General features: G+C 38.7%; 1 protein-coding gene across 1 annotated transcript in view; it reads right to left on the bottom strand.

Moving 5' to 3' along the window:
- Window positions 1-15,311, bottom strand: part of MUC2 (mucin 2, oligomeric mucus/gel-forming) — a 76,336-nt gene that overhangs the window by 23,742 nt on the left and 37,283 nt on the right. Inside the window, exons 31-36 of the mRNA XM_075836755.1 lie at window positions 13,571-14,032; window positions 10,599-12,479; window positions 8,201-8,666; window positions 6,575-7,473; window positions 5,088-5,153; window positions 765-2,804 (exon numbers count right to left, since the gene is read on the bottom strand). Of these exons, the coding sequence (XP_075692870.1) occupies window positions 765-2,804; window positions 5,088-5,153; window positions 6,575-7,473; window positions 8,201-8,666; window positions 10,599-12,479; window positions 13,571-14,032 (5,814 nt within the window). The remainder of the gene's footprint in view (window positions 1-764; window positions 2,805-5,087; window positions 5,154-6,574; window positions 7,474-8,200; window positions 8,667-10,598; window positions 12,480-13,570; window positions 14,033-15,311) is intronic.

The following is a 15,311-nucleotide window of genomic DNA, read 5'->3' as shown; positions in this document are numbered from 1 at the left end:
ATATCTAAGAAATACAATGATGGTTAATGCATAACATTTTTTTTTTTTTTTTTAAAGTGTTGACTGTTTTCATTTAAGTAATAAGTAAATTTTCAATTAAAGAGTTTCACCTCTCCTGACATGTCTATTTGAGTAAATACATGTATTGCACATGAAATAACAATTCTGGAACATATTTTCTTAGAACTCTCCGTTGTGACATTCCTTTTTTCTAAGTCATTCATTTGTAAACCGCCTGAAGAAGGGGCCTCTGTGCTCTGAAAGCCGCATATAGAACTTTTATGGTTAGCCAATGAAGGTATCATACCTATTATACTTTTGTCTTTTTTGACACAAAAGTATTTAACATTTCATATTGTCTCTGGCTAACACGGTACTACACAATTTTTTACTGTACTTTGTTATTCTAGAAATGTATGAATAAATTGACCATTGGGTGTTACCATTTCCTTGTCAAAGGGACGTGTCCCCACACAGTCAGCACTGATTGAACATTGTCAGTCTGTGTAGGTCCACACCCCCAAATGGTAGCACCCAATTGTCAATTTATTCATGCATTTCTAGGAGAAATAACTTCAGAATTGCAAAATGTAAAGTTCTAAGGAAACATGCCTCACAATTATTAATTCATAGAGAATACAATTATCTACTAATATAGACATGTCAAAAGAGGTGACAGGTCCTCTTTTAAAAAAAACTGTGAACCGTTATTGGTATTAAATTGGCTTTAAATGCAGAATTTCACAGGTCTGGGAATGACGTACCTGGTGGATATGATGTCCCATTGTACAAACAGACGCATACTGTGGAAGATATGATGGTTGTCTCAGAAGTAGTGGGAATTTCAGGAGTTGTTGTAACAGAACTTGTAGATGACTTTGTTGTTGTTGGACTAGTAGAAGATGGCTCTAAAGTTGTGTATTCTGATGTAGTCTCAGATGTAGAAGAAGGTGGGGTAGTGGTGGAAGTAGATGGAGTAGTGGTAGCAGTACTGGTTTCAGAACCTCGAGTGGTAGTTGGTGTGATGGTAGTTGTGCTGGTGGTAGTAGGTGATGTGGTGGCGCTAGCAGTAGTAGTTTCAGTAGTTGAGGTTGTTGGAGATTCTGTGGTTGTTAATGGTGTAGTACTTTCACTTATAGTAGTGGTAGTTGGTGTGATGGTAGTTGTGCTGGTGGTAGTAGGTGATGTAGTGGTGCTAGCACTAGTAGTTTCAGTAGTTGAGGTTGTTGGAGATTCTGTGGTTGTTAATGGTGTAGTACTTTCACTTATAGTAGTGGTAGTTGGTGTGATGGTAGTTGTGCTGGTGGTAGTAGGTGATGTGGTGGCGCTAGCAGTAGTAGTTTCAGTAGTTGAGGTTGTTGGAGATTCTGTGGTTGTTAATGGTGTAGTACTTTCACTTATAGTAGTGCTAGTTGGTGTGATGGTAGTTGTGCTGGTGGTAGTAGGTGATGTAGTGGTGCTAGCAGTAGAAGTTTCAGTAGTTGAGGTTGTTGGAGATTCTGTGGTTGTTAATGGTGTAGTACTTTCACTTATAGTAGTGGTAGTTGGTGTGATGGTAGTTGTGCTGGTAGTAGTAGGTGATGTAGTGGTGCTAGCAGTAGTAGTTTCAGTAGTTGAGGTTGTTGGAGATTCTGTGGTTGTTAATGGTGTAGTACTTTCACTTATAGTAGTGGTAGTTGGTGTGATGGTAGTTGTGCTGGTGGTAGTAGGTGATGTAGTAGTGCTAGCAGGAGTAGTTTCAGTAGTTGAGGTTGTTGGAGATTCTGTGGTTGTTAATGGTGTAGTACTTTCACTTATAGTAGTGGTAGTTGGTGTGATGGTAGTTGTGCTAGTAGTAGTAGGTGATGTAGTGGTACTAGCAGTAGTAGTCTCAGTAGTTGAGGTTGTTGGAGATTCTGTGGTTGTTAATGGTGTAGTACTTTCACTTATAGTAGTGGTAGTTGTGCTGGTGGTAGTAGGTGATGTAGTGGTGCTAGCAGTAGAAGTTTCAGTAGTTGAGGTTGTTGGAGATTCTGTGGTTGTTAATGGTGTAGTACTTTCACTTATAGTAGTTGTAGTTGGTGTGATGGTAGTTGTGCTGGTAGTAGTAGGTGATGTAGTGGTGCTAGCAGTAGAAGTTTCAGTAGTTGAGGTTGTTGGAGATTCTGTGGTTGTTAATGGTGTAGTACTTTGACTTGTAGTAGTGGTAGTTGGTGTGATGGTAGTTGTGCTGGTGGTAGTAGGTGATGTAGTAGTGATAGCAGTAGTAGTTTCAGTAGTTGAGGTTGTTGGAGATTCTGTGGTTGTTAATGGTGTAGTACTTTCACTTATAGTAGTGGTAGTTGGTGTGATGGTAGTTTTGCTAGTAGTAGTAGGTGATGTAGTGGTGCTAGCAGTAGTAGTCTCAGTAGTTGAGGTTGTTGGAGATTCTGTGGTTGTTAATGGTGTAGTACTTTCACTTATAGTAGTGGTACTTGTGCTGGTGGTAGTAGGTGATGTAGTGGTGCTAGCAGTAGAAGTTTCAGTAGTTGAGGTTGTTGGAGATTCTGTGGTTGTATATGGTGTAGTACTTTCACTTATGGTAGTGGTAGTTGGTGTGATGGTAGTTGTACTGGTGGTAGTAGGTGATGTGGTGCTAGCAGGAGTAGTTTCAGTAGTTGAGGCTGTTGTAGATTCAGTGGGTGTGTATAATGTTGTGCTTTCATGTGTAGTGGTAGGTGTGATAGTGGTTGTGGTGATAGTGGAAGTGGTGGTGCTGGCAGGAGTTTTTTGTGTAGTTAAGGGAGTAGTTGAGGGAGTAGTTGAGGGAGTAGTTTCAGTAAACCCTGGCAAGATAAAAATATAAAAAAATATATTCTTAAGAAACATATATATATATACTTATATATACACATTTAATTGCCACACAACGACAATAATTGTGAAAGCCACTTCACTGTAAATTATATTTTATATATCTATTCAACAACATTTTCTGTTTGTGACATCATGTCCAGTTGTTTTAGCGTTAGCTGCCCAGAATCTAAACATTATGTATGTCAAATTCTTATAATCCAGATAAATATCAATTGGGTTTTTTTCTCAGAAGATGTCAAATAGAATGCACAATTTACACATTAAAAACATAGTTGTAATATCAAAATCGTTTTGATCCAAAAAAATTTGCCAATAGACGGAGCCATATACAGATGTAGCAATCCTTTTCTTGACTGATAACTTGTCTGCAGCGTGATAACTTATGACGTAAGCCTTTGAAAATCATTGAAAAAGTCAAGTTAAAGCTTCTTGCAACTGTGTATTTAAGGCTTTAAAAGTAAAGTTAAAGATTGCTACTTCTGTATGTCCTTGAGGGTGGATGCCTAGCCTTGCAAGGGCAACAGTTGTGTAGACAGAATTTTTAGAAACAAGTACACATCAGTTTACCAGGCAAATGGTTTGGGAAAATCAGCAACTTGGGGCAGAAGAATTATGGCCAAATAGAGAAGGCATGACCACCGCGATCAGCCGCAATATATTAAGATGAAGAAGCAGAGCTTGCTTACAGCCTGCCTTAACTAAACTTTCCAAGGAGCTTTTTAAGATGCGGACGACTTCAATGCATGTCCGTGATTAACCGATACCTCCACGTCACTTACTGTATAACTCTTTTGTGACCGTTACTTAAATGAAAACTGTCACGTTGAAAATGCAGACCAATATGTGGGTAGCATGTTATATAGCAGAAGGAGCTGAGCGGATTGTTATAAAATGCTAAATTATAGTTTTGCCTTCACTGTATGTAGTCCACTGGCAGAAGTGTACATACATGTACATCACAGCCACTACTTCTTGGGGTCCTGTTACCTTGCTGGTTGTTTTTTTTTTTTAACAAACAGTGACAGTACTGATAAGCACATATGCACATTACACATTCCTGTTGAAAATAATTGCTATTACATATTTGTTTAAGAATGTAAAAGTTGGGCAGTCTTGAAACTTCTAGAATCTGGAGATTCGCCTTGGCTTGTGCATGGGGAAACCATCAGTATACTAAAAAACATTGGATAGACAAAGAAGGCAGAGCTCAACTATACCTGCAAGTGTCCAGGACCCCTGCGCTACACTCATGGGTACTTCTGGGTGTTGTGAAAAACAGCAGCGGGCTCTGCCCAAATAAGACAGGTGAATACTCAGCTGCTTTTATATGTTTTGACTGTTTATTTTACTTATTTGTATCTTTTGATCTTGTTTTTATTTGCATTTTTTGAACTTAAGTAAACTATATCTATTCACTAAAGGTGCTTTTACATGGCCTGAAACTGTCCAGATTCACCATGTTGATCGGCACTCATTAGATCCATTCACAAGGAGCAACAATCGTTAATGTATGGGACGAATGATCGCCAATACAATCTTCACCTATGAGACATTGATGACATGTCCTGTAAATAGAACATAAAGTTTTGGGAAAACTGCTAAAATATGCCATGTTGGAGGACCTCACATATCCTTACTACATACCCTTGCCTATATAGACAGCTCAATGCATATGCTTAATACCAGTTGAAATCGATGGGGCATATTGGGGGTGAAAAAAGTCAAATAGCCTCATCCCGTGTACAGAAATGGGAAGAGTAGGGATCTAGCCCCCTAACATCCCACCATATAATTATACAGAGCAGAGTGTGTTCTATGTCTTCTATTCTATTTTCAGCTGTGGAATTACGCTTCTCTAGGCTCCAGCTGTTAAATGCTAATTCATTTAGTCCAACCCTACCCATAAATTCATAAAGATAGCAACATTGCAGCACGTACTGTAGGCCTACCTCAAGCATACAGAACTGAAGCATCACCGTTTCTCTCCTTTTGTGTTTTATAATAAAGCATTGAAATCTTTAAACATCGATACCTTGGATTTCCTGTAGATTGCATATGCTGATGGATATCGGTGGAATCCATCTTCCAATCAATCATGCTACTATTCACACTGGTACGTACACCATCACTCTGCTTTTATTTAGAGCAATATTTCATGTCGTAGCGGTTATGGTAGAGTAGAATGATGGTGCTAGTAACAGGGGACTAAGAAGTTGAGGTTGTTCATGCTGTCAGTTTATTGTTATATTTACCTTGACTGTTCTTTTCAGGTGTAGCTAAACTTGTAGATACCGGTGTTCGAAAATTAACACTGATTGCTGTAAGTAAATGAAAGAAATCATCATTAATATTGTTGCATAAGACATGTTTAAAGATGGCAAAGCCAATCCTCTCATCCAGCTTACAATTAAAATCGACTTCAATGTAAACTTTTTAGAAAAAAAGAGAAATGATCCAGCGCTGTGTCGGGATAAAAAGGATACGTGGATCCCACTTTTATTGGCAATAGAAGATATAAAATGTAGAACGAGACGCAGTCCCAGGATGGTTGATGGTGCGGGCGTGTGCCCGAGCCTACGCGTTTCAAGCACCGACCGTGCTCTTAGTCAGGGCCATGACTAAGAGCACGGTCGGTGCTTGAAATGCGTAGGCTCGGGCACACGCCCGTACCATCAACCATCCTGGGACTGCGTCTCGTTCTACATTTTATATCTTCTATTGGCAATAAAAGTGGGATCCACGTATCCTTTTTATCCCGACACAGCGCTGGATCATTTCTCCTTTTTTCTTGCAACTTCCACCGTGGGCCGTCGCGGAGATCCGTGCGAGGTGTCAGGCTGGGACGCAGGATTTGGTGAGCTGGAGGTTTCTCCCCATTTTTTCTAGTAAACTTTTTAGCATAGGGTCATATATTTTTCCCATTTAACTAAGTTGTATATAAGAAACTCTCAGTAGAAATGCATTATTTTTCCATATTTACTAAAGATATTTTTCATAAAGTTTTTTTCCCTATTTCATTTATCAGGCTGGGTTTACACACTTGGATTGTCTTTTTTTTTTTTTTATATCAGTAGCAATTTTAGGAGAGTGGGTTTAGCACGTCTAAAATTGGAGTAATCTTCACAGAGAAAAATCCTTTCCTATATTAGGGACATTTATTTCCTATAATGACTACTTATTAATGACTGTGTGGTTTTCCAGGTTCACAGCAGTTTTACCTGCAAAACTGTGCGGCCATTAATTGATTTAAAAAAAAGTACCGATTTGCAGCAACCCCACATGTCGGTTTGGTTTTCTGCCACACTTTGGCCTCCACGCGTGAACCCAGACTTAGGGGCTGCTATCAAGCCCTTCTGACAATGAGAATTCCCCATCAATGTTTAACTCATTCACTAAGACGCCATAACATTAAACGTTTGCTGCAACTAGATACTAGTGCAATATTAAGGCTCTGTTATTTTCATGCGTGTATTCATGCTTCTCTAGACTCAAGCTGTTAAATGTTGATTTAATTAGTCTAACCCCACACTTTACAGTTAACAGGAGGACATTTTTCATATCATTCAATCTGCACTGAAATACTAAAAGGCCTCGAAAAGCGAAATAAAAAATATTGGGGTTTAAAACTGTTAGGTTTCCTATTCTTTGAATTAAGCAGTTACTATATAAACATTTTATACAATATGCAAATTGCAATATATTCAAAATATCTTTTATTGTTTCTAAGTTTCATTCTTACGTGAAGATGAGGTCACTCGTTTAGTCGTTGTGATCTTTGTACTGGTTGGAATTGGAGGCTCTGGGGTCCTTGTAACGACAGTTGTTGGTGTGGTTGTGGTGGGGTTTGGTGTTGTGGTTACAGTTATTGTTGTAGTCTCTGTAGTAGTGGGAGTTGTTACCTCTGAAGTAGTTGTACTTTCAGTTGTTGTGGTGGGTGTTGGTGTTGTGGTTACAGATGTTGTTGTAGTCTCTGTAGTAGTGGGAGTTGTTACCTCTGAAGTAGTTGTACTTTCAGTTGTTGTGGTGGGCGTTGGTGTTGTGGTCACAGATGTTGTTGTAGTCTCTGTAGTTGTGGGAGTTGTTACCTCTGAAGTAGTTGTACTTTCAGTTGTTGTGGTGGGTGTTGGTGTTGTGGTTACAGATGTTGTTGTAGTCTCTGTAGTAGTGGGAGTTGTTACCTCTGAAGTCGTTGTACTTTCAGTTGTTGTGGTGGGTGTTGGTGTTGTGGTCACAGATGTTGTTGTAGTCTCTGTAGTAGTGGGAGTTGTTACCTCTGAAGTAGTTGTACTTTCAGTTATTGTGGTGGGTGTTGGTGTTGTGGTTACAGTTGTTGTTGTAGTCTCTGTAGTAGTGGGAGTTGTTACCTCTGAAGTAGTTGTACTTTCAGTTGTTGTGGTGGGTGTTGGTGTTGTGGTTACTGATGTCATTGTGGTCTCTGTAGTAGTGGGTGTTGTTACCTCTGTAGTACTTGTTGTACTTTTACTTTTTGTGGTGGGTGATAATGTTGTACTTTCAGTTGTAGTTGTCAATAAGGTAGTGGTAGGGCTTGGTATCTCTGTGGTAGTTATTTTACTAGTAGTACTTTCAGTTGAAGTTGTTGTACTTTGAGTTGTTGTAGTAGTCTGAGAGGTTGTAGAGAAGCAGTAATCAGGTAAAGGACGGCAGCAGTAGAAACTGATCTCGTAGTTGTAGCACACAGGCATGAACCCTGTCTGATCTTTGTTGTTACAGATGAGCCCAGTGGAGACATCACACGTCACTATCTGTCCCAGCTGGTCTAGTGACATATCTGGGAATCTCTGTGCTCGGCAGGAAATGTTCTCTGGTCTATTAGGCCTCTCACATACTTCAAATCCAGCCTTCTGGATGTTCTCATAGGTCTCAAAATCTCCTCCATTAGGCTCATATTTGGGATAACTCACATCAAACCATTTTGACCAGCCGCAGGGAGGTTCGCAGCTAGGAGATGCTATTTAGAAGAGGAGAGAAATATATATGCATTTACCAAATAAATAACCTTATCATGAGCTCTAAGGAACAAATTATAATTTAGCTTTTACTGTGTACTGGCTACTAGCAAGGGTGTACATACTGTATATACATAAAATATATTAAGTTACTTATCTTGTTCAGAATTAATCAGACAGTAGAAAAACACTGCAAGAAAGTCCCTTTCACATCACATTCTTTATATTTGTTTTGGAACAGTTTTTTTTTTTTGTTTAAAAAATGTATGTTGTCATCATTCAACCTGTTCTTGCACAGTACTAGCATTCTAGTGCATTTAGTACATCTATGTTTTGTATCATTTTTTTCTTGCGGTGTGAAAGGGTCCTAAATTTAATCCATGCACACAAAATGTATCTTACTTGGAGATGTGGTCAACGATGTAGTTGTTGTGGTCTTTGTAATAATTGGACTTGTAGTCTTGGGGGTGGTAGTTGTTGGTGTTGTACTTGTACTTTGAGTTGTTGTTGTAGTAGTTTCAGAGGTAGTTGTAAAACAATAATCAGGTAAAGGACGGCAGCAGTAGACACTGATCTCGTAGTTGTAGCACACAGGCATGAAACCTGTCTGATCTTTGTTGTTACAGATGAGCCCAGTGGAGACATCACATGTCACTATCTGTCCCAGCTGGTCTAGTGACATATCTGGGAATCTCTGTGCTCGGCAGGAAATGTTCTCTGGTCTATTAGGCCTCTCACACACTTCAAATCCAGCCTTCTGGATGTTCTCATAGGTCTCAAAATCTCCTCCATCAGGCTCATATTTGGGATAACTCACATCAAACCATTTTGACCAGCTGCACAGAGGATCGCAGCTAGGAGGTACTATTTAGAAGAGGAGAGAAATATACACACATTTACCATATAAATAGACCTTATCATGAGTGCTAAGGAACTAAAAATGTACTGGAATATTAATGCATCACAATTATTTAAATAGTGTTTATTCATCACAGATTTTAAAAAGTACATAGGGTGACAATTCCTCTAAAAAAGGTGAGAGACAAATATATACATATTTATCCAATTCATATTAGAGGAAATGCTCCAATCAATACAAATACTATAATCTACAGAGACAGTCGCTGAACTGAATTTCTAATAAATATATGTGCATCTGTTGTGTGTCATTATAACTGAGCTAAAATAATGTAGCATTCCTATCGACAAAGTACTGTTTATTAAAAGGGTTGCTCCGTTTTGTCATACGGAAGTCATAGAGAGGGCTCCGGGGGATTTATCTGAATGGCCGCTATATAATTCTACATATCATTACTACATGACTTACACTACAAATATCTAGCTGGTCACTATTCCCCCAGCATAATCAGCTATTTACTGGGGGTATCAGGAGCCAGACAATGTGGCCACCACAGCGGCTCCAGTGTGACAAGTTTGTCTGTGATAAGACAGCTCCTTTACTATATATACTACCATTAGAATTTAATTCTCATAAATTAAAAAAGGCATATATTTGTGTGTCCACTAGATCCCTGTTATAGCTATCACTGATAAATTGTTATATTATTTATTGGCCCTACACTTCACATATAGTAACCATTTGAAGTGTCTTGGATATCCAATATTTGGGCATGTTATAAGGAACACCACCTCTAATTTTCATTTGGTTTCCTTTTATGAATTGTTCAGGCAATGTGAATACTATACTTCAATCTTAAAGTGGTTTTCCATTTTTTATGTAAAGGGGGTGTCTGCTTTGGACAATACCTTTCTGCTAGGAGGTTCCTTCTACAATATTTTTCATGAGACACCTAGAGATACATTTAAATGAACTGTGCCCTGATGTATAGCTATAGAGGGTGCAGAGGTAGCCTTGGCTCCTGTGGGGGCCTAAAGGCCCCTCTGAAACATAATAAGATACCAATATTATAAATGGCACATGGTAGATCGGGGACCTGTTACAGTATTGCATTGGAACCTAGGAGTTTAAAGTTACACCTTTGTCAATAGTAGTACCAAATCTATAGACTTTAAGCTGAAAGTGCAAATTTGTTACACAAATATAAATTATACATGAGTTAATTTGTCATCATCTATATTAAGAAATTAGTAATATCTTGCATTGTGAAGAAGGATATTTCAAATCATGTCCAGAACATTAAAATTGGGCACCAACTAAAAGATGTAGAAAACCAAAAGAGTAATTACAAAACAAGCATCCTAAGGGCTCATTCAGACGAGCGTAAAACTCGTCTGTGTGCAAATCACGCGCATCACATGGGCCCATTGATTTCAATGAGGCTATTCACACATGCGTGAGTTTTCATGCAGTGAGAATCCGTTGTGTGAAACTCACTGCATGTCCTATATTGGTGCGTTTTCACGTACCTATGTGCCCATTGAAGTCAATGGGTGTGTGAACACCATGGACAGCACACGGATGCACATCCGTGTGCTGTGCGTGATTTGCGTATCAATTCCATTGAAAAAAAATTAATTGTGCTTTGCGAGTGAGTGAAAAACACATGCCACGAGCAAAGCACACTGGTGCGCAACACAATGCACACAAAGCATACATAGGAAGTTAAGCTGCGTGAAGTTATCATTCACAAAATAATAATTATATGTCTGCATTAAGACGTTCCTATGTAATTGATTAGTAATAAGTTTCTATTTGCTTTGGGAACTAGGTACTTTTTTTAAAATGCAATTTTCATGCAATCCATTTAAAACAAATAACTATGCACTAAAAAAAAGAACATAAATAAATATTTGCTATCCTTTGTTTTCCCTTACTTGGGATTCCAGATGTTGAACTAGTTGTGGTCTTTGTCGTAGTTTCTGTTGTAGTCTCTGGAGTAGATGTTAGCTCTGGGGTAGTTGTAGTATCAATAACGGTAGTGGTCGATAATGTAGGCACAGATCCAGCAGTAGTTGTGAACACTGTAGTAGTGGGAGTTGTAGTCACTGTAGTACTCGTTACTATTGGAGTAGTTGTACTTTCAGTTGATATAGTTGTGGTCTCTGTAGTAGTGGGAGTTGTAGTACTTGTGAACACTGAAGTAGTTGTACTTTCAGTTGTTGTGGTGGGTGTTGGTGTTGTGGTTACAGATGTTGTTGTAGTCTCTGTAGTAGTGGGAGTTGTTACCTCTGGAGTAGTTGTACTTTCAGCTGTCGTGGTGGGTGTTGGTGTTGTGGTCACAGATGTTGTTGTAGTCTCTGTAGTAGTGGGAGTTGTTACCTCTGGAGTAGTTGTACTTTCAGTTGTTGTGGTGGGGTTTGGTGTTGTGGTTACAGATGTTGTTGTAGTCTCTGTAGTAGTGGGAGTTGTTACCTCTGGAGTAGTTGTACTTTCAGCTGTCGTGGTGGGTGTTGGTGTTGTGGTCACAGATGTTGTTGTAGTCTCTGTAGTAGTGGGAGTTGTTACCTCTGGAGTAGTTGTACTTTCAGTTGTTGTGGTGGGTGTTGGTGTTGTGGTTACAGATGTTGTTGTAGTCTCTGTAGTAGTGGGAGTTGTTACCTCTGGAGTAGTTGTACTTTCAGCTGTCGTGGTGGGTGTTGGTGTTGTGGTCACAGATGTTGTTGTAGTCTCTGTAGTAGTGGGAGTTGTTACCTCTGGAGTAGTTGTACTTTCAGTTGTTGTGGTGGGTGTTGGTGTTGTGGTTACAGATGTTGTTGTAGTCTCTGTAGTAGTAGGAGTTGTTACCTCTGAAGTAGTTGTACTTTCAGTTGTTGTGGTTGGTGTTGGTGTTGTGGTTACAGTTGTTGTTGTTGTTGTAGTCTCTGTAGTAGTGGGCGTTGTTACCTCTGGAGTAGTTGTACTTTCAGTTGTTGTGGTGGGTGTTGGTGTTGTGGTTACAGATGTTGTTGTAGTCTCTGTAGTTGTGGGAGTTGTTACCTCTGAAGTAGTTGTACTTTCAGTTGTTGTGGTGGGTGTTGGTGTTGTGGTTACTGATGTTGTTGTAGTCTCTGTAGTTGTGGGAGTTGTTACCTCTGAAGTAGTTGTACTTTCAGTTGTTGTAGTGGGTGTTGGTGTTGTGGTCACAGATGTTGTTGTAGTCTCTGTAGTAGTGGGAGTTGTTACCTCTGGAGTAGTTGTAATTTCAGTTGTTGTGGTGGGTGTTGGTGTTGTGGTTACAGTTGTTGTTGTTGTAGTCTCTGTAGTAGTGGGCGTTGTTACCTCTGAAGTAGTTGTACTTTCAGTTGTTGTGGTGGGTGTTGGTGTTGTGGTCACAGATGTTGTTGTAGTCTCTGTAGTAGTGGGAGTTGTTACCTCTGGAGTAATTGTACTTTTACTTGTTGTGGTGGGTGTTAATGTTGTTGCAGTAGTTTCAGAGGTAGTTGTAAAACAATAATCAGGTAAAGGACGGCAGCAGTAGACACTGATCTCGTAGTTGTAGCACACAGGCATGAACCCTGTCTGATCTTTGTTGTTACAGATGAGTCCAGTGGAGACATCACACGTCACTATCTGTCCCAGCTGGTCTTGTGACATATCTGGGAATTTCTGTGCTCGGCAGGAAATGTTCTCTGGTCTATTAGGCCTCTCGCACACTTCAAATCCAGCCTTCTGGATGTTCTCATAGGTCTCAAAATCTCCTCCATTAGGCTCATATTTGGGATAACTCACATCAAACCATTTTGACCAGCCGCATGGAGGTTCGCAGCTAGGAGAAGCTATTTAGAAGAGGAGAGAAATATATACACATTTACCAAATAAATAACCTTATCATGAGCTCTAAGGAACAAATGATAGTTTAGACTTTACTGTGTGCTGGCTACTAGCAAGGGTGTACATACTGTATATACATAAAATACATTAAGTTGATTATCTTGTTCTAAATTAATCAGACAGTAGAAAAACACTGCAATAAGGTCCCTTTCACATCACATTCTTCTATATGCTTTTTGGGAATGTTTTTTTTTCTTTAAAAAATGTATGTTGTCATCATTTGACATGTTTCTGCACAGTACCTTAATAGTACAATCCCTATAAATATATATGTAGATACTACCATATAAATACTAAATAAAGTATTAGCACACCATAAGTACCATCCAAAAAGATTTTTATTATATTTAATCACAAATAGTAAAAACCCCTTAAAAAAGCTGACGGCGAAACGCGTGTCAGGGTTCTGTGGTGGTGGTTTGGTGGTATTTGGGACTCACTATGCAGCACAGTGGTTGGTATTCAACCTTAGTGGTATCCATGCTGTAGATGTTTCTTTATCTTTGAGACAGCACTGATAAACAGTAATGTACTGAGTGTATACACTTTATGTCTCCTCGTGCAATATTAATTGCTATTTCATGTGATATTTTGTGCTATTTTTTGCTACTTTTAAATTGTATTGGCGTGATAAGCTGCTCTGTATGTTGTAGTCCCCCCACCACCACCATGTTGTTTTAAACTTGTTTGTCATTTTAGGTCGTGATGGCCATTGTTTTTACTATTTGTGATTAAATATAATAAAAATCTTTTTGTATGGTACTTATGGTGTGCTAATACGTTATTTAGTATTTATGTGGTAGTATCTACATATATATTTATAGGGATTGTGCATGTATATTGATATACGTAGATCATTATATGGAATTTTTGGCCTGTTTTTGGTATTGGTATTTATTTGTACCTTAATAGTATTCTGGTGCATTTAGTGCATCTTTGTTATGGTGAATTTGTTTAATTTTTTTCCCTTAATTGTAGAGAACAAGTGTGGTGAAAGGGTCCTAAATTTAATCCATGCATACGGAATGTATCTTACTTGGAGATGTGGTCAACGATGTAGTTGTTGTTGTCTTTGTGATAATTGGAGTTGTAGTCTTGGGGGTGGTAGTTGTTGGTGTTGTACTTGTTGTACTTTGAGTTGTTGTAGTAGTCTGAGAGGTTGTAGAGAAGCAGTAATCAGGTAAAGGACGGCAGCAGTAGACACTGATCTCGTAGTTGTAGCACACAGGCATGAACCCTGTCTGATCTTTGTTGTTACAGATGAGTCCAGTGGAGACATCACACGTCACTATCTGTCCCAGCTGGTCTAGTGACATATCTGGGAATTTCTGTGTTCTGCAGGAAATGTTCTCTGGTCTATTAGGCCCCTCACACACTTCAAATCCAACCTTCTGGATGTTCTCATAGGTCTCAAAATCTCCTCCATTAGGCTCATATTTGGGATAACTCACATCAAACCATTTTGACCAGCTGCACAGAGGATCGCAGCTAGGAGGTACTATTTAGAAGAGGAGAGAAATATATACATATTTACCAAATAAATAACCTTATCATGAGCTCTAAGGAACAAATGATAGTTTAGACTTTACTGTGTGCAGGCTACTAGCAAGGGTGTACATACTGTATATACATAAAATACTCATAGGTCTCATATTTGTAATAACTCACATCAAACTATTCTGACCATGAGCACAGAGGATCACAGTCAGGAGGTGCTAAATAAAACAGAACAATGTACGCATTCAGATAACATCTATGTGTTTGGTAATTCCTTGATTTAAAAGAAAATTCTAAGTAAAACTCTATCATATTATCTAGAACCCTCTTGAAGGGTTTTCATCAGGTCATATGAAGATCAATAGATAAGGAAATCAAGATATACTGTATAGAAGAAATCAGCAGGCAGTTCATTTGGAATGAAACACTTTTGGCAATGCAGACAGGGCTGTATGTACATTTATTTTGTCTTCTAGAAGATTGAAATTGCCTTAAAAGAAAGTGAAATTATCATTCTCACCATTTCATGAAAATCTTTTGTGTACTCAATCATGTCTAGCCAATTTATTTCTATAAGACCTTTAAAGGACTCTCATTGATCTATTTTGATAAATTTAGAAATCTGATTGTATGATTCGGGGGTAGATGCCTCTGGAGGACTTTACCTATAAGTCCAGTCCAGTAAATAAATGTATCGTGTACGGACTCAATAGAAAGTCTATGAGCCCGTACTCCGATACATCGGTTTTCCGGAAAAAGCTGAACAGACACGAAGCGGCTGAGTGCTCACACGAGCTGCTTCAGCTGCTTAGTTCTAGAGATTGGTGGGGGTCTCCGTGCTCAGACCCCACCAATCCAAACTTCTGACATATCACTATAACATGTCAGAAGTTTGTCAAACGTTTAGCACCACTTCAGGAGACATTTAAACTGCAGACACATTAGTACATTTGCCCCTGTGTGAAGAGTTGATAATAGTGTACATAGGTTTGTTGCAGAACTTATTGACTAGGAAAGGTAATAATTTCAGAAACATATTATTTTCTTAGTGGATATTAAAAAATTAGAAACAAACCCTTCCCTTCATCTGAGATTATAGATGTGAACTCATTCACATTTAGTATAATATACAGAAATCGGGATTCATGGTTATATTGAAATAGTCAATGCAACATTCTATTAAATCTAAAACGAATATAAATGCCTATATGTTCTTAATAAAAATAATATAAGATATAAATTCATACCTTATTGATTTCAAATTTATAGTATTAGATTTT

Source organism: Rhinoderma darwinii, chromosome 9 (assembly GCF_050947455.1).
Source record: "Rhinoderma darwinii isolate aRhiDar2 chromosome 9, aRhiDar2.hap1, whole genome shotgun sequence".
Lineage (NCBI taxonomy): Eukaryota > Metazoa > Chordata > Amphibia > Anura > Rhinodermatidae > Rhinoderma > Rhinoderma darwinii.
The sequence above is the reverse complement of the archived record's forward strand: the minus strand, read 5'-3'. Positions and strand labels throughout refer to the sequence as shown.